Raw genomic sequence first — 19,378 nt, 5'->3', positions numbered from 1 at the left:
TTTCCCCATTTTGAAAAGTTGCGCTGGTGTAATTTAGACCATATGAAAGAATGGATGAGTTTGTTTCTAGCAGAGATTGTTGTGCTAAAACAGAAGGCATAAAATTCATCCCAATCCTGCTTTTCCATTTCTGGAATGTTCCTGTGCCATTGTGCCTCCACTAGAGACAGTTTAGAAAGTTTACCCTGCAATAAAGTACCATATAATCTAGAAATCAACTAGTGAGTGAGTAAGATGACTGCAAAAGTCATTTTTTAAGGGTAGAGGGATGAAAAACTATGTCTTGTAAACCAAACTGGGCCTCTGTAGCATGTTGCAGCTGCCATGTAAGAGCAAGCGTGAACTCTTGCTGTAGCACTAGGAAAGGCATAAAGAAACCTTGTGCATACAGTTGTGTATAAACTTTAAGCTCACTGTGGCCCATTGAAGGAGCCTAAAGATGTTCATAAAGTGAGCGAGCATAGGGTTGTACCAAACAGGATTATTGGGAGAGAAGACTTGGGTTGCTGGTTGAGTCATCCTCAGACAATTTTTATACATTTTCAAGGAAATGGACAAAATAGAAACACCCTCACAGACATGAAGATTTTAGATCAATGGTCTCCAAACTTTCTAAACAAAGGGCCAGTTTACTGTCCTTTGAACTGCAGAAGGGCTGGACTGTGGCCAGTGGGAAGTAGAAAATGTGCTGGCATCAGTGGGAGTAAACAATGCTTCAGGCTTAGTTGTCAGTGGAAATAAAAAATGAGTACCTGGGAACAGTAGGAGAAGGAATAGTCCCCATCATTGGCGTCAGCGGGATGAATAGTGTCCCATCGTTGGTGTTAGTGGGAGGAATAGTGACCCATCATTGGTTGTGGAAGGAATAGTGACCCATCATTGGCGTTGGTGGGAGGAATAGCACCCCATCACTGGTGTGAGGAATAGTGCCCCATCGTTGGTGTCTGATGTCAGTGGCTGAACTCAAACTTTCACAGCAAATGGGTCATATAAGGCCATTCAATATAGTCAAAAGCTTTGTGGATATTCAAATCCAGGACAGCCCTGGAGACAGAAGAGGAGGTTGAGATCTGAAGGTTAATAAAATGTCAGACAATGTTTATGGATCTCCTTGGGATAAACCCAGTCTGGGCCTGTAACTGTATAGATAACCGAATTCCACCGCCTAAAGTTTTTGCAAGATTTTTACTACTGTGTTAATTCATAAAATAGGTCTAAAGATTTCGCAGTATAGGGGGTTTTATTGGGTTTGAGAATCAGGACAATTAAAGCTTCTCATTAAAGGAGGGTGTAGGCCCTGTTTCTCTTCTTCCTTATAGAGCAGGGGTCTCAAAGTAGCGGCCCGCAGACCGGTTACAAATGGCCTGCAGGCAGGGCCGATCCTAGGCGGGTGGCAGAGGCTGGGAGCTTTCTCTCTCTGTCTTCTCTCCCCCGCATGCTGCTGCAGCTCAGCACAGGAGAGCAGAGCGTAGGGAGGATCCGCACATCGCCCCGCCCACCTGTTCTGTCGAGAAATGCCCCCATCGAATAGTGCCCGGGCTGAAGGGCGCATGCGCTGTATGTAACATCACAACAGCTGATTTTACCATCAGCTGTTGTGACAGCGAGATGGAGCAGGAGCACAATAGCCGACAGAATTTTTTTCTTCTGTCAGATTGTGCCCTGCGCTCCTGTGGCGAGTTCATGTCCATGATGGGCGGACGTTGTGGGTAGATTTATATGTCCAGTGCTGCAAAACAAAACTTTGTGATGGGCTGAGTTCTACATTTCTTGTGGACGGATTTATGGGCACTTTGGGGTGTAATTAGATGGCCAGTGCTGCAAAAAAAAAAAGTGATATTCCGCCCCAAAGTACCCATAAACCCACCCACAAGAAATGTAGAAATCCGCCCATCACAAAGTTTTGTTTTGCAGCACTGGACATGTAATTACGCCACCAAGTGCCCATAAATTCGCCAACAACGTGTAGAAATCCGCCCATCGTGGACATGAACTCGCCACGGGAGCGCGGGGCACAATCTGACAGAAAAAAAAATTCTGTCGGCTATTGTGCACCTGCGCCATCTTGCCGTCACAACACCTGATGGTAAAATCAGCTGTTATGATGTTACGTACGGTGCATGCGTTGCATGGTGTCAGCCTGGACACTATTTGATGGGGGGCATTTCTCGACAGAGCAATGAAAACATTTTTCAGTCAGATTGTGCCGAGGGACGTTCGTGTAGGTGAGGGGCAGAATTTAACATGAAGGGGGCGGATGTTTTCATTGATGGCCAGTGCTGATCTAACATGAAGGGGGTGGATGTTTTCATTGATGGCCAGTGCTGATCTAACATGAAGGGGGTGGATGTTTTCATTGATGGCCAGTGCTGATCTAACATGAAGGGGGTGGATGTTTTCATTGATGGCCAGTACTGATCTAACATGAAGGGGGTGGATGTTTTCAAGGATGGCCACTGCTGCAAAGATGGGGGCAGAATTTTAAATGTTTAGCTAGCTAAATAGGCCCTCCAGGAAGAAGAGCAGATAAAGATTTGTTTAGCAGATTTGTTTGGGCATCGTTAAAAATTCCACCCTCATCTTTGCAGCACTGGCCATCATTGAAAACATCTGCGCCCTTCATGTTAAATTCTGCCCCTCACCTACATGAACACTCCTCGGCAGCGCGAGGCACAATCTGACTGAAAAATGTCTTCAGTCGGCTATTGTGCGCAGGCGCCGTCTCAACAGCTGATCGTAAAATCAGCTGTTGTGCTATTACGTACGGCGCATGCGCAGTTTGTCCCGGGCACTATTTGATAGCGGGCACTTCTCGACAGAACACAGGCCCCGGATCTAGGGTCCTGCTGCCACCTCAGGGCAGAAGAATGTGGCGTTCTCAGGGTGCCCTGCCACTAGGCCTGTGATGAAGCCAGGACCTGACAAGAGGAGAGGACTCGGGTGGCAGAAGATCAGGCCACCAGCTGACTGCCAGGAGGAGAGATAAGTGAGCCATTACACAGAGGCTGAGCAAAGTCCTTAGTTGCATGAGACTGGGGTTGAAATTTGTGAAGAGGGTGTATTTGTGAAGTGTGTGTGGGGAGAGGTTGGTATTTGTGGAGTGTAAGAGGGGATATTTGTGAAGTGGAGTGTGGGGGGGTATTTGTGGAGTGTAGGGGGTAATACTGGGGTTTAATATTGCGTCCACTGAAACCAATGCTGGGGGTTAATAGTGCGTCCACTGACACCAGTGTGGGGGGTTAATAGTGCGTCCACTGACACCAGTGCTGGGGGTTAATATTGCGTCCGCTGACACCAGTGCTGTGGGTTAATAGTGCGTCCGCTGACACCAGTGCTGGGGGTTAATAGTCCGTCCGCTGACACCAATGCTGGTGGTTAATATTGTGTCCGCTGACACCAGTGCTGTGGGTTAATAGTCCGTCCGCTTGCACAAATGCTGGGGGTTATTAGTGCGTCTGCTGACACCAATGCTTGGAGTTAATAGTGCGTCCGCTGACACCAGTGCTGGGGGCTAATATTGCATCCGCTGACACCAGTGCTGGGGATTAATAGTGCGTCCGCTGACACCAGTGCTGGGGGTTAATAGTGCATCCGCTGACACCAATGCTGGGGGTTAATAGTGCGTCCGCTGACACCAGTGCTGGGGGTTAATATTGCGTCCGCTGACACCAGTGCAGGGGATTAATAGTGCGCCCGCTGACACCAATGCTGGGGGTTACTAGTGCGTCCGCTGACACCAATGCTGGGGGTTAATAGTGCGTCCGCTGACACCAATGCTGGGGGTTAATAGTGCGTCCGCTGAGACCAGTGCTGGGGTTAATAGTGCGTCCGCTGACACCAATGCTGGGGGTTAATAGTGCGCCCGCTGACACCAATGCTGGGGGTTAATAGTGTGTCCGCTGAGACCAGTGCTGGGGTTAATAGTGCGTCCGCTGACACCAGTGCTGGGGTTTAATAGTGCGTCCGCTGACACCAATGCTGGGGGTCAATAGTGCGTCCGCTGACACCAGTGCTGGGGGTCAATAGTGCGTCCGCTGACACCAGTGCTGGGGGTTAATAATGCGTGTGCTGACACCAATGCTGGGGGTTAATATTGCGTCCGCTGACACCAATGCTGGGGGTTAATATTGCGTCCGCTGACACCAATGCTGGGGGTTAATATTGCGTCTGCTGACACCAGTGCTGGGGGTTAATATTGCGTCTGCTGACACCAGTGCTGGGGGTTAATAGTGCGTCCACTGACACCAATGCTGGGGGTTAATAATGCGTGTGCTGACACCAATGCTGGGGGTTAATATTGTGTCCGCTGACACCAATGCTGGGGGTTAATATTGCGTCTGCTGGCACCAGTGCTGGGGGTTAATATTGCGTCTGCTGACACCAGTGCTGGGGGTTAATAGTGCGTCCGCTGACACCAATGCTGGGGGAAAGGACAGTTTGCATGCAGCCCCCATTGGATGTGAAAATTTGTCCTGTGGCCCTCAGGTGAGTTGGAGACCCCTGTTATAGAGAGACAGCAACCTGGGACCAAACGCTACTGATATTGTAAGTACCAATAAATAGGGAATGCACCTAGGCCAGGGGTTTTATATTTGGAAAAGGAGGAGAGAATGTGACCTATTTCCTCTGCTGAGATTTTTTAATCTAAGAATTCCCAATGTTCTCAATCGAGGCTAGGTAGAGAAATTAATGGAAAATAGTGTATCATCATAGTGATCATCTGGCTCGTATTAAGCAGGAGAGTTTCCAAAAGTTTAATATATGATTGTAGAAAAGCCTCCATGATAGCCTTGTTAGAAGTTTGCAAAGTCTGTTGAGCATCACAGATTCTGGGTATGGAGCACAGAACCTGTTCTGGTTTGACAAAAAGGCCAAAAACGACAGCCCGTTTTTTGTCCCTAGATTTAAAGATCTCATGTGCTTGATATAAGAGCTTCTTATAGAGTTCTGTCAGCAAGAGCAAGGTCAAATATTCTGAACCACTCCTGGTGCACTGTCCCTCTCTTGACCTCACACTATGACTGACAGGCCACTGGCAGTGATTGACAGTCTATGCAAATAAACACTAGTTCCCCACCCTCACTGACAAACACGCCTACTCATTACAGTTCCATTGCGTTATTGGAATTGTTGTGACAGCTGTGATGAACGTAGAGCGGATCTGACATATCCACATCAATAACATCTGTAGGTGTCTGATCAAAGCGGAGTTCTATGAATTAGAGCTATGACATCACAGAATTCTCAGGGGAGTTTGCAGGTCAACAGTATTGATTACCAAACTATTAAAAGCTATTATTCACACATATGTGACAACACTGATAGGTGGTTTTAACTTTCATCCTAGCGTTCAGCTTTAATGATAACAGAGCTGCATTCATTTTTTTATTACATCTAGAGTTCAGCTTTAAGCACGAGCTTAGAGTCAGTCTGTTAGAAGCCAAATGTGTTAGAATAAGATTATAGCAATTATAAAGATTTGGGAGATTAAAAAACAAACTATACCACATAGTTTCTTTTCCAACATTTGTAGCTGGTCTTTATTCAAACCTCGCTTGGTGCAGCAGGAAAACTGCCAGCTCAGGGCATTAGCTAGGAGAAGCCAAGGGGCAGCTGGAGGGTTGGAGAAAAAATTCAAATCCTAAAAAAGGAGAAGCACAGAAAAGTAATTCAGAGCTTCTACTAAAACAATATTCTCAATGTCAGTGAACTACAGTACACCCGAAAATTATTCACAGTGCTTCACTTTTTCCACATTTTGTCATGTTACAGTCTTATTCCAAAATGGATGCATTATTTTCCTCAGAATTCTACAAACAATACTCCATAATGACAACGTGAAAGATGTTTATTTGAAAACTTTGCAAATGTTTTAAAAACAAAATCACATGTACATAAGTATATAAAGCCTTTGCCATGACACTCAAAATTGAGCTCAGGAGCATCCTGTTTCCACTAATCATCATGAGAGGTTTCTACAACCTGATTGGTGTCCACCTGTGGTAAATGCAGTTGATTGGACATGATTTGGAAGGGCACACGCCTGTCTATATAAGGTCCCACAGTTAACAGTGCATGTCAGAGCAAAAACAAGACATGAAGTCCAAGGAATTGTCTGTAGACCTCCAAGACAGGATCGTATTACCGCACAGATCTGGGGAAGGGTACAGAAAAATTTCTGCAGCTTTAAAGGTCCCAATGAGCACAGTGGCCTCCATCACCGATAAATGAAAGAAGTTTGGAACCACCAGGATTCTTCCTGGAGCGGGCCGCCTGGCCAAACTGAGTGATCGGGGGAGAAGGCCCTTAGTCAGAGAAGTGCCTAAGAACCCGATGGTCACTCTGACAGAGCTCCAGCATTCCTCTGTGGAGAGAGGAGAACCTTCCAGAAAAACAACCATCTCTGCCGCACTCCATCAATCAGGCCTGTATGGTAGAGTGGCCAGACGGAAGCCACTCCTCAGTAAGAGGCACATGACAGCCCTCCTGGAGTTTGCCAAAAGGCACCTGAAGAACTCCTAGACCATGAGAAACAAAATTCACTGGGCTGATCAAACAAAAATGTAACTCTTTGGGCTGAATGGCAAGCGTCATGTCTGGAGGAAACCAGGCACCTCTCATCACCTGGCCAAAACTATCCCTACAGTGAAGCATGGTGGTGGCAGCATCATGCTGTGGGGTTGTTTTTCAGTGGCAGGGACTGGGAGACTATTCAGGATCGAGGGAAAGATGAATGCAGCAATGTACAGACATCCTTGATGAAAACCTGCTCCTGAGCACTCTGGACCTCAGACTGGAGGAAAGGTTCATCTTCCAACAGGAAAATGATCCTAAGCACACAGCCAAGATAACAAAGGAGTGGCTATGGGATAACTCTGTGAATGTCCTTGAGTGGCCCAGCCAGAGCCCAGGCTTGAACCCGATTGAACATCTCTCGAGAGATCCGAAAATGGCTGTACACCGATGCTCCCCATCCAACCTGATGGAGTTTGAGAGGTCCCGCAAAGAAGAATGAGAGAAACTGCCCAGAAATAGGTGTCTTAAGCTTGTAACATCATACTCAAAAAGACTTGAGGCTGTAATTGGTGCCAAAGGTGCTTCAACAAAGTTTTGAGCAAAGGCTGTGAATACTTATGTACATGGGATTTTTTTTTTATTTTTAATAAATGTGCAAAGATTTCAAACAAACTTTTTTCACATTTTCATTATGGGGTATTGTTTGTAGAATTTTGAAGAAAATTATGAATTTAATCCATTTTGGAAAAAGACTGTAACATAACATGTGTAAAAAGTGAAGTGCTGTGAATACTTTCCGGATTCACTGTAATTGCGTCTGTCTGGCATATTCATCTTTATCCTCTCACATTCACAGATACTGTATATATATATACACCTATCTATCTTTCTGCACTCATTGCAATATCAATTCAATAAAATAATATATATATAATTCAATAATAAGTTTCCTCTCAAGACAAAGCTGTTTGGCCAGTAAGTGCAATATTAAGTACATTAAGACCTCATTCACACCATGTGCAAAGACCACAGGTTTTCTGCACGTGTTCTGCAAGGGCACAAAGAAAACAATGCTGTTCACACCAAAATACTATTATAATGTGTGCATTTTTACTGCACAGAAATCTGCAACATGTATAAAACTCACTGAGACATGCATGAAAACTGATGTAAACTTGTGTCTCTGCAAGTGAAATTTGCGCATTTTTCCATCAGTTTTCTGCATGCATGGTGTGAATGAAGCCTAATGCCGCGTAAACACGAGCGGACTGTCCGTCAGAAAAGGTCAGACAGAACGATTCCGTTGGACATTCCGTGTGTGGGCTTCATCGAACCTTCATTGGACCTTTTCTGTCGAAAATTCTGACGGACCTAGAAATAGAACATGTTTCAAATCTTTCCGACAGACTCGAGGCCGATCGAAACATCCGTTTGTCTGTATGCTAGTCCGACTGACAAAAAAGGACGCAAGGGCAGCTATTGGCTACTGGCTATGAACTTCCTTATTCTAGTCCGGTCGTACGTCATCACATTCAAAACGATCAGACTTTGGTGTGATCGTGTGTAGGCAAGCCCGTTTCATGGAACTGCGTCGCAACTCAGTCAGAACTCAGTTGAAAAGTCCTTTGGAGTTCAGGCGGACGGAAAGTCCGCTCGTGTGTACGCGGCATAAGAGTTTTCACAAAAGCTTTTACTAAAGCAATCACTGCCAACACACTGCACACTTAAAGTGCTTGTAAAGTCACAAGTTTTTTTTATCTTAATGCATTTTATGCATTAGGATAAAAAGCCTTCTGTATGCAGCAGCCCCCCTCATACTTACCTGAGGTTCCTGTAGCTCCAGCGATGTTGTAGGAATAATTCGGCTGTCCGGGACTCCCCTCCTCATTGGCTGAGACAGCAGCGTGGCACCATTGGCTCCCGCTGCTGTCAAAGTCAATAAGCCAATTAGAATAGAAAGGGGGCGGGGCCTGGCTGCACCTCAGTGTCTGAATGGTCACAGGGAGCTATGACTCGGCTCGGGTGCTCCTATAGCAAGCTGCTTGCTATGGGGGCACCCAACAGGAGGAAGGGGCCAGGAGAGTCGAAGAGGGACCTGGGAAGAGGAGAATGGGGGCTGCTCTGTGCAAATCCACTGCAACAGAGGAGGTATAACATGTTTGTTATTTTTAATTAAAAAAAAAAAAAACTAGACTTTACAATCACTTTAATGTGAACATGTAGTCCTTTGTAGACTTTTAAAAGTCCTGCCTAGTAGACAACACTGGTTCAAATAGTTTTGAATTTTTTGAATTGCTCTGGTACGAGGACCCAGCTTTCTCTCACTTTAGTGGAACTAAACCCAACGATTTAACAGTTTCAGAAAACAGTTACATTCCCAGCACGTGCCGGGAATGTAACTGTCATATTGGTTCCGCTCATCAAATGGCTGGTGTCATAACTGATCACATGTGCAGCATCATGTCAGTTGAAGATCAAACAGAGGCCAAGATGGCAGCTTCCTTAGCTGAAAAAAATAGGGGGGTTTAGTGGTTGTAAAGCCCTACATATACCAAGTGAAGTGATTGGCCTCAGGTGATACACAGAGACAAAATAAATCCTCCAACATATGTTGTACCTGTTTATCTGCAGTCTTCTATCTATAGCCATTCAAAGTCAAGAATTTATACAGTTTGCCTGAACTGTCACAACAAAGGAGGCAGAGAGCTGAAATTACACTCGGAAGAGCTCAGTGAGGAGAGCTTTGACAGCGGATTGGAGGGAAAAGACACACCCCCTCCACACAGCACACAGGAAAAAACCTTAAGCTGTCAATCAGCAGGAGATTCTTCCCTGTCAACTTTATTCTCTTGGTGTCAACAAAACTTGTCAGAAGTGATTCATGAAGATAGCAGAGAAATGAATCATCAGACAGAAATGACACTTAGTACTCTAGAGACAGGTACTCACTATAGAGGGATATGCTTTGTTCATATTTCATGTCTAAGGTCTGAGGTTTACAACCACTTTAATGACTAAGCTTCAACTGATATTCCCATTTCTTTTTTTTTTTAATCAGAAAATAATTTTTACTGAGACAAAGATAGCATTTTAACAAACTGCAGCATACATGTGCTTTACATTACACTGTATCATATAGTGATGTTGAAGAAACACATTACACATAAATGACTTTAAACCATAGGTTATACTATGCTTATTGGATTCAACATAAAAGTAGCATACATGCTCATCCTCAAAACATATTTTGCAGCTGTATAAAGTTATACAGACAATAGAATAAAACAAAGAAAGTAACAAAAAACCTAAAGTTAACAAAATAACATTGGAAAGAAAGGAAACCATCTTCATGTACTAACCCCTCACTATCTGGATATTTCCTCTCAAGATATACCTCAACTCTCCAATAATCTGTTCAACACTAGTTGATGTGGTGCCAGACCTGGAACATCTAGCCATAGCTTCCATATTGAAAATATTTTTTTAGGAACTTTTCTATGAAGGTATGTTAATTTCTATAGAATAATCATTGAATTGTAACTCCAAAGACATGCTGGTAGGTTAATTGGATACTGTCTAAACTGGTCCTAGTATGTATATGTATGAATGTGAGTTAGGGACCTTAGATTGTAAGCTTCTTGAGGATAGGGACCGATGTGAATGCATAATATATATGTAAAGCGCTGCGTACATTGACGGCGCTATATAAGTACCTGAAATAATAATAATAACAATTGACCTGTTCTATCCATTGTTTCCTGATAGGCACTCTAGGAGAGATCCAAAACCTTGCAATTAATTTGCGCGCATAAAGTAAACGTAAAATTGCCACATATTCATTTGGAGTTAATTCATCCTCCTCCAAAGCGCCCAACAGGCAGACAACACAATCACTCTTTATCTGGAAGTTGTAAGCCTGGGATATCGTGGATATAACCTCTGCCCAATAACGAAAGAGCTTGGGGCATCTCCACAACATGTGAATTAGGTCCCCATGTTCTCGTTCGCACATCAGACAAAGAGGATTATCTCTACAACCCCATGTATGCAGATGCAGGGGCATCCTACAGTTGGGCAAAAAAGTATTTAGTCAGCCACCAATTGTGCAAGTTCTCCCACTTAAAAAGATGAGAGAGGCCTGTAATTGTCATCATAGGTATACCTCAACTATAAGAGACAAAATGTGGAAACAAATCTGCCTCTTCGAGTGGAGACAAATATATAGAACGTGTAGCGCTATGTGTATAAACAAAAAAACTTAAGTTGGAGCCATCTTTCAATGGCCAAAAAATGGAGTGAACATGAAAAATACTTCAAGAATGAGATAAAAGTGACTCTATACAAAAAGTGCACTATATAATACAAAATGATACGTAAAACAAAATAATATCAACAATACACCAGTAAAATGTGAAGACAGGACCAAATTATAATTAGATGGGAAATCAACCCAAAGAAAAGTCTATAAATAATTAAAATTGTGTTCCTGGTGAAAATCAAAAACCACCACCGACAGTCTCTGAGGATTAACTGATGAAAACAACAACGGAATGTCACTGATGGGTGAGGAGGTAAAACACCAAGTGAAATGTGACGTCTTGAATAGGTAACAGGACCATCACCAAATCATCTGCGGAGGCTTACCGGAAGTAGGGGACTTGAAAAGACATACGTCTTACAAGTCTCAAAACGCTTGTTTAGCCGCCAGGGCTGGCAGGATAAAAAATCGGGTATTCACAACTTCAATTCAAGGAGGGGGGAAGATCTCAACAGCTCGAACCGTCCAAACGTATCCACAGACCACAGGTCTGTGGATACGTTTGGACGGTTCGAGCTGTTGAGATCTTCCCCCCTCCTTGAATTGAAGTTGTGAATACCCGATTTTTTATCCTGCCAGCCCTGGCGGCTAAACAAGCGTTTTGAGACTTGTAAGACGTATGTCTTTTCAAGTCCCCTACTTCCGGTAAGCCTCCGCAGATGATTTGGTGATGGTCCTGTTACCTATTCAAGACGTCACATTTCACTTGGTGTTTTACCTCCTCACCCATCAGTGACATTCCGTTGTTGTTTTCATCAGTTAATCCTCAGAGACTGTCGGTGGTGGTTTTTGATTTTCACCAGGAACACAATTTTAATTATTTATAGACTTTTCTTTGGGTTGATTTCCCATCTAATTATAATTTGGTCCTGTCTTCACATTTTACTGGTGTATTGTTGATATTATTTTGTTTTACGTATCATTTTGTATTATATAGTGCACTTTTTGTATAGAGTCACTTTTATCTCATTCTTGAAGTATTTTTCATGTTCACTCCATTTTTTGGCCATTGAAAGATGGCTCCAACTTAAGTTTTTTTGTTTATACACATAGCGCTACACGTTATATATATTTGTTGATCTAACTACTTCTGTCTTTGTCTTAGAGGTGTGTTAGCTGCTTATTGTGTAATTACCTTCATAACATCACTGGAGTAGCGCTGTACCCACTCCCTATTTTGATTCCAATCCTCTTCGAGTGGAGAGCCGCATTCCATCATGGGGGGCACTCATGTGGGCACGCTCCCGAGTCCTGCTGCTGCATCCATTGACACAGACAGCATGATTCGGCCCACTGGATTTGATTGACAGCAGCGGGAGCCAATGGCTCCCATTGCTACCAATCTATCCATGAAGACCCGAAACAGTGCCTGGACCTGCTGTGCTCGTCCCTGTCGCTGGAACGATCAGGCCCAGGTAAGAAAAAGGGGGGGTCTGGGGGGTGCTGCAGCACAAAAGGTTTTTCACCTTAATGCATACAATGCATTAAGGTGAAAAACTGAGGGTTTACAACCCCTTTAAGTGCTTAAAGTGATTGTAAAGCGTCAAGTGCCCCCACAGCAAGCAGCTTGCTATAGGGGCACCCGAGCCGAGTCACAGCTCCGTGTGTCCATTTAGGCACGAAGCCCTGATCAGGCCCCGCCCACTCTTCTGATTGGCTAACTGGCTTTGATTGACAGCTGCGTGAGCCAATGGTGCCGCGTCTCAGGAGGAGAGTCCCGGGCGGCTAAGACACTCATGGACATCGCTGAAGAGGGATGGGGCTCAGGTAAGTGTTAAGGGGTGCTGGGGAGGCTGCCACACATATAGAATGCATTAAGATAAAAAAAACTTCTGCCTTTACCAGTGGCGTAACTAGAACATTCAGGGCCTCAATGCAAGAAACCACGAAGGGCCCCCTTAATGGGGCTCTTCCCTCCGTGCCCTTTGGTGGAATGCCAGGGCCTGGTTGCAAGTGCGAAGTTTGTGTGGTAGTTCTGCCACTGACATCAGTAGTTTTTTTATTTTAATTTTATTTTTTTACCATTTGTTTTATTCATTTTTTTTTTACAATATTATTTTTCTAAATATTTTTTACTATTTTTTTTAGGAGCTCCGTTGAGGGCTTTGGTGAGATATCAGTCTAAACCAGTGGTTCTCAACCAATCTAGTGCCGTGACCCCTTGATAAAATTTCCCAAGTTGTGGGGACCCCTAACAGTAAAATTATTTTCGTTGGTCATTTCATTGCTGTAATTTTGCCACTGTTATGAATCGAAATATAAATATCTGATATGCAGGATGTATTTTTATGCCTACAAATTTAACATCTTAGAGCGTAGTGATTAATGACAAAAACAATCTGTAATATACAGCGCAAAATATTTATTAAACATATGAATAAAATGCCTCACCGAGAGACAGGGCAAGTGCCGGGCGGCGGGGCACAGTGGGAGCATTGATATGGCACGGGGGCAGCATTTGATGGTACAGTGGGAGCATTTGATATGGCACAGTGGCTGCGTTTGATGGGCACAGTGGCTGCGCTCGATGGGCACAGTGGCAACAATTGATGGGCACAGTGGCTCCGTTTGATGGGCACAGTGGCTGCGTTTGATGTGCACAGTGGCTACAATAGATGGGCACAGTGGCTGCATTTGATGGCACAGTGGTGGCAATTGATGGGCACAGTGGTGGCAATTGATGGGCACAGTGGTGGCAATTGATGGGCACAGTGGTGGCAATTGATGGGCACAGTGGCGGCAATTGATGGGCACAGTGGCGGCAATTGATGGGCACAGTGGCGACAATTGATGGGCACAGCGGCGGCGCTTGAAGGCACAGTGGCGGCGTTTGATGGCACAGTGGCAGTGTTTGATGGCACAGTGGCGGCAATTGATGTACAAAAATGCTTTTATTAATTAGTATCTCTGACTTGCCAAATCACTGGTTTTCCGTCAGAATCAGCAAGCCGTCTGTGTTAACCGGAAAAGATGTTTCGTCGCCGCCATCTTGGTAGACTAGTCTTCAGCAAGCGGACTTCGGTGGGTGTAAAAAGATGTCCGCTTGCCGACTTCTAAGTGTAGCCTCACTGCGGATGAGAGTACCAAGATGGCGCTGACGGAACGTCACTTCCGTGCGGTCTCTCCTCTCCCGGAAGTGACATCTTGCTGGCCGAGACGGACAGACTCCGGCGTAACACAGTATCTTCGGGTCCGTCTCGGCCAGCATTCGCGACCCCCTGGCAAATCGGCAATCGACCCCTGGTCTAAACAGACCTCTGATGTTTCTGCTTTGAGACAGGAAAAGGATATGGAGGACACAGCCCCCCATCTCCTTCTCTGCAGCCTCAGCTGCACAGAATGGATGGACAGGAATAGCTCTGTACAGAGCTTCCCGTACATTAATAAAATGAAGCATGTTCAACACGGTTTACTATATTTCAGTTATGAATAGACCGAGTCAGTGATCGGTATGGATCACTGACTCTCCATTCAGAAAAGGCTCCATCCTGACAGCAGTGGCGTCTCCAGCTTTCATATTTAGGGGGGGCACATGGGGGGACAGGGACAAAAATAGGGGGGCAATATAAAATGCAGATAGATAGATAGATAGATAGATAGATAGATAGATAGATAGATCTATCTATATATTTTATCTATCCTGGGGCCCTTTACCCCTTTACTACGATCCCACAACGGCCCTTTCACATGTTCTGCAGTGAGCTCCCTTCCTACTGTATTGGGGGTCCCCCAGGGTGACAGAGAACAAGAGATATATGTCACCAGCATACCAAGAAAATATAAGGGTCCAAAGCAGTGGGAGAACTATCAGGGTTGCAAAGGTTGTCTTGCCACCCGGCCCTGGTGTTCTGTCACTGTGGGGTTCCCCAGCCTCCTCTTGCTGTCCTGCCCCTGCTATTGACAGCGCTGGTCTGGTATTTCTTGGAATTTACAGGCTCGTTCTCCTCTCCTAAGGACGGGAGAAATCAGTCTGTTTTTTCAGTAACTGAGAGTCCTGGTGGAGTCCTTCCTGCAACTCGCTCTTCTCCCTGCCAATGAGGATGCAGGGGAAGGAGCCGTGGTTGTGTGAGCGCTTGCATTATGCAGTGTCAGCGAGCAGAGGGAGGGGGGAGGAATCACCTGCAGGAGCTGACTGGGGACGTTCTCCCTCTCAATAGAGACTGTGTTACCCCAGCGGTGGCCCGAGTAAGATGCGGCACATCCGATATGAATACAAACAAAAAGAAAGTGCCTTTTTGTAAAAAAAAAAAAAAAATTTTTTTTGGGGGGGGGGGCACATGGTGGGGCCCAGCATAATGTTGGGGGGGGGGGGGGTCAGGGCCCCCTCTGACCCCCCCTAGGGTTGCCATTGCCTGACAGATCCCACGCAGCAGCTGGTGGGAGAGGGGAGAACTCTGCAGAGTTGTGGGGAAGGGGGGGGGGGAGCTGGAGAGCAAACAGGGGGCAGCAAAAAGAAGCTGCATAGGAGGAGCTGTGAGGCTGGCTGCATATAAAGGAACCGATCTCTCCATTTCCCACCCTCGCTTCTCCTCCTCTCCCTCCTTCAGGCATTCAGCGGCTGCAGGAGGAAAATGTAACTGATGTCTCCACTTTCCTCCTGAAGCCGCTGAATGCCTGCAGGAGGAAAATGTAGAGATCAGTTCCTCTATGTTGGTGTTTTGCAATATTTTTCTAGTCAGGGCACCCTTGAAGTATAGCCCTAGGTCAGTGGTTCTCAACTCCTGTCCTCAGGGCCCACTAACAGGCCAGGTTTTAAGTATTACCTTGGGGAGATGCAGACTAGAATACTGCAATCACTGAGCAGCAAATTACCATATTTATCGTCGTATATCACGCACAGGCATATAACACGCACATTCATTTTAAGAGGGAAGTTTCAGGAAAAAAACTTAAATTTTAAATAAGGAACTTTGAAGCAAAATAAGGGTCAGTGCCCATCTGCAGCCTCATCACTGCCATCAATGCCCATCTGTTGCCTCACAAGTGCCATCAATGCAGCCTCATCAGTCCACATCAATGCAGTCTCACCATTGCCTTCAATGCAGCAGCCTCACCATTGCCATCAATGCAGCAGCCTCACCATTGCCATCAATGCAGCAGCCTCACCATTGCCATCAATGCAGCAGCCTCAATATTGCCATTAGTGCAGCCTGATTGATGCCCATCTGTAGCTATCTTGCAAACCTGGCCTGTTAGTGGGTCTCGAGGACAGGGGTTGAGAACCCTGCCCTAGGTGAATGGGACTGCTCTGCAACCACTCTGCAACTGTGTGCATTGCACGCAGTTGCAGCATAGCATTGATGCATTTAGGGGGTTGAAACAGGCAGTAGGGAGGCAACATATTGCCTCTTTACCAGATGTCAAATGCCTCTGAAAAGCGATAGGAGCATGGATTGCTTTTCAGAAGAACAGCATTTTCTTGCTGGTACTGTGAAAAAGTGGTTAAAAAAAAAACTTGTACACTTATATGGGGTCAGGATTAAAAGTGCATACATAAAATGTGCATAGATACATGTAAACACACGTATGTACGCACATACATACACATTATTTAAATACACACACACATACATTATATATATACATATATATATATATATATATATATATATATATAAAAAACACACACACACATATATTGTATATATAAGCACACACACACTATGCATATATGCACACACATAAACACATACACAGACATGTATGTATGCACACATGCAAACATACATGCGAACACACAAACATGCACACACACATATACAGTGGGGATGGAAAGTATTCAGACCCCCTTAAATTTTTCACTCTTTAATGAGGAAACAAAATGAACTTAAATGATTTTAGCAAATGGCTGCAATATAACAAAGAGTGAAAAATTTAAGGGGGTCTGAATACTTTCCGTCCCCACTGTATATATAAACACACATACATAGATAGCCTTTTAAAAAAAAAACAGGACTGTACCTCTTCCTGCTGGGTACTGCACTGTAGGGGGAGGCAGAGTGCAAAGCACACACTGCTTTCATTTTACATCTAAACGGCCCTTGCTGCTTTTCCTATCCAGGCATACAAGGGGCCCACACGGGCTCCCTGCAGCATGGGGCCCAGTCGCAATGGCGACCCCTAAGACCCCTGTACGTCGGCACCTGGCCTTTACAACTCTTTTAATTAGGCTGGAATTGTATTCACCTTCAGAGAGACTCTTACCTTTGGGTTTGGGCTCAGCAAATTAAACCAAAGCACTGAGACCCATGCTCCTGAGAACTGAATGAGGTTGGAGATCACAACAAATGGTAAGGTAACAGCCTGAGGAAATAAAATACAAAAAAACACTGTATAAGAGTTTTTCATGAACAAATTGGTTAATGCACAAAGGTGAGAGAATAATATAAGTAGCAAAGCAAATTTGATGCTTGTTGTCCAACAAACATGTCTGCTTCACTTAGATAATAATCAGAGTATGAGTTATGAAAAATCATGGAAAAAAAATGAAGGGCACCTAAACTGTTCAAAAGTCAGTTTGGCTGCATATTACACAACTTCCCCATTGTTCTTATTACAAATGCAGACATAGGGTGGCTTGCGTCCACTGCCAATAAACGTGCATATCATGCAGTTGCCTTATAGTCCAGCAGCCTGGATGGGATCTAGGGTGCAACACTCCCCCCCCCCCCCCCCCCCCCGTATACATGTGCAATGGAGAGAGTCAGCACTCAGTTACAGATCCTCATTGACAACCGGCTTAGCAGTCTTGTCCTGACTGGATATTAGCCGATTGCCAATAAACTGCTGGTGAAGAGTCTGAAACAGAGTGACGTCTCTTTTCCTCGCTATACTTCCTGACAAACTGCAGGAGTCTGTGTTGGGCATCTGTGTTCCGTATGAATTACTTTGGTTGGAGGAGATTGACCGCTTTCGTGTTTTGTAAAGGTAAAGCTTCTCCCTCCTGACCTCGGCAGCATGCAAAGCTCAACCAAAGCATCATCATAGACATGAATAAAGGAACAGACTTCCCAATACCGACATTTTAGTTATGAATATTTACCAGTGGCTCAAATCATCCGCCAGTATCTACCCAAAATAAAAAGGAGTTTGTATGAGCTGACCCCTTAAAGTGTGTACATTTCTAATCAGCGGCGGCCCATGAATTATGGGCGCACAGGCGCCACCCCCCCCATCCCTGCCGCTGCCCCCCTATCCATGCGCCCGGCCCCTTTCAGGGCTCTAATAGGCTGCAAAAAAGGGTGGGATCGGGGCACAGAGAGTGCGCCCCGATCCTACCCAATTTGTGTGACCATAGCGAATGAATTTTCGCAATTTTTCACTCTACAGTGCCTCCCCACCAATCAGGAGTCAGGTCAGTGAGACCTGTTTCCCGGTTGGCCAAAGCGTCAGGTGATCCTATTGGATGCCTAGCGGCGCTTTGGCAACCAGAGGAAGCATGAGGAGCGGACACCTCTGCCGTCACTGCTGCCCGCACTGTGGGGGTGAGTGGAGCTCATTGCTGTGGTCGGGGCTGTCAGTGGAGCGAGCCCCGTACCCGACCTCCTGCGCGGGGGTGTGGGGTGCTGTCGGTGCAGCGAGCCCCACAAAGGGGAGGGGGTCTATGTACACACCTATCTGTAATGCTGGGCTATTTACCCTATCTGTAATGCTGGGCTATCTACCCTATCTGTAATGCTGGGCTATATACACCTATCTGTAATGCTGGGCTATCTACTCTATTTGCAATGCTGGGCTATATACACCTATCTGTAATGCTGGGCTATCTACCCTATTTGCAATGCTGGGCTATATACACCTATCTGTAATGCTGGGCTATATACACCCATCTGTAATGCTGAGCCATATACACCTATCTGCAATGCTGGGCCATATACACCTATATGTAATGCTGGGCTATATACACCTATCTGTAATGCTGACCTATATACCCCTATCTGTAATGCTGGGCTATATATATATACCTATCTGTAATGCCGGCTATATACCTTGATCTGTGAGGCTGAGCTATATACTCTATCCTGTGATTCTGGGGCTGTATACTCTGTCCTGTGATGCTGAGCTGTATACTCCTGACACTATGGGTGGAAGCAAGTGGAATACAGGGGACGGAGTGGGTGGATTCTATAAGGGGTGGGGCTTATGAGAAGTGGGTCTGGCGCCCCCCATCCTAAAATTTCACCAGCTGCCACTGTTTCTAATAAACGTAAGATGTTTATAAGATGGGGCCATCCCCTGCTCACGTGCATATCAAATATCTCCTTATGTTCAACGTCAGTCAGGATTAACTCACAATGAGCCAAAACACTGGACATGTAAATTACACAGAAAGGGCCAACAATCACCTCTAAAGTCAATTCAACCCCTTCGTATTTGAACTTTGTTGTAAATGTAATGTTGTGCAGCTCCTCAATTATGCTCAGTGGTCCCTAAAAAATAAAAATAAAGAAAATTACTAAAAAAATAGCAAAGAAACACAATATCACCAAGTAAAACCAGATAGGGGAAGAGCCAAACATCTATCTGTAAAACAGAAGTAAAGCT

General features: G+C 45.1%; 1 protein-coding gene across 6 annotated transcripts in view; it reads right to left on the bottom strand.

The window, feature by feature from the left end:
* Positions 1–19,378, bottom strand: part of STAT2 (signal transducer and activator of transcription 2) — a 174,062-nt gene that overhangs the window by 26,862 nt on the left and 127,822 nt on the right. For all 6 annotated transcript variants that reach the window (XM_073613933.1, XM_073613937.1, XM_073613936.1 and 3 more), the window contains 3 exons: positions 19,180–19,263; positions 17,039–17,137; positions 5,506–5,641 (listed from right to left, as the gene is read on the bottom strand). In XM_073613933.1, the coding sequence (XP_073470034.1) occupies positions 5,506–5,641; positions 17,039–17,137; positions 19,180–19,263 (319 nt within the window). The remainder of the gene's footprint in view (positions 1–5,505; positions 5,642–17,038; positions 17,138–19,179; positions 19,264–19,378) is intronic.

This window comes from Aquarana catesbeiana, linkage group LG02 (assembly GCF_042186555.1).
Source record: "Aquarana catesbeiana isolate 2022-GZ linkage group LG02, ASM4218655v1, whole genome shotgun sequence".
In the NCBI taxonomy this organism is placed as follows: Eukaryota; Metazoa; Chordata; class Amphibia; order Anura; family Ranidae; genus Aquarana; species Aquarana catesbeiana.
This window is presented reverse-complemented; position numbering and strand designations above follow the sequence as displayed.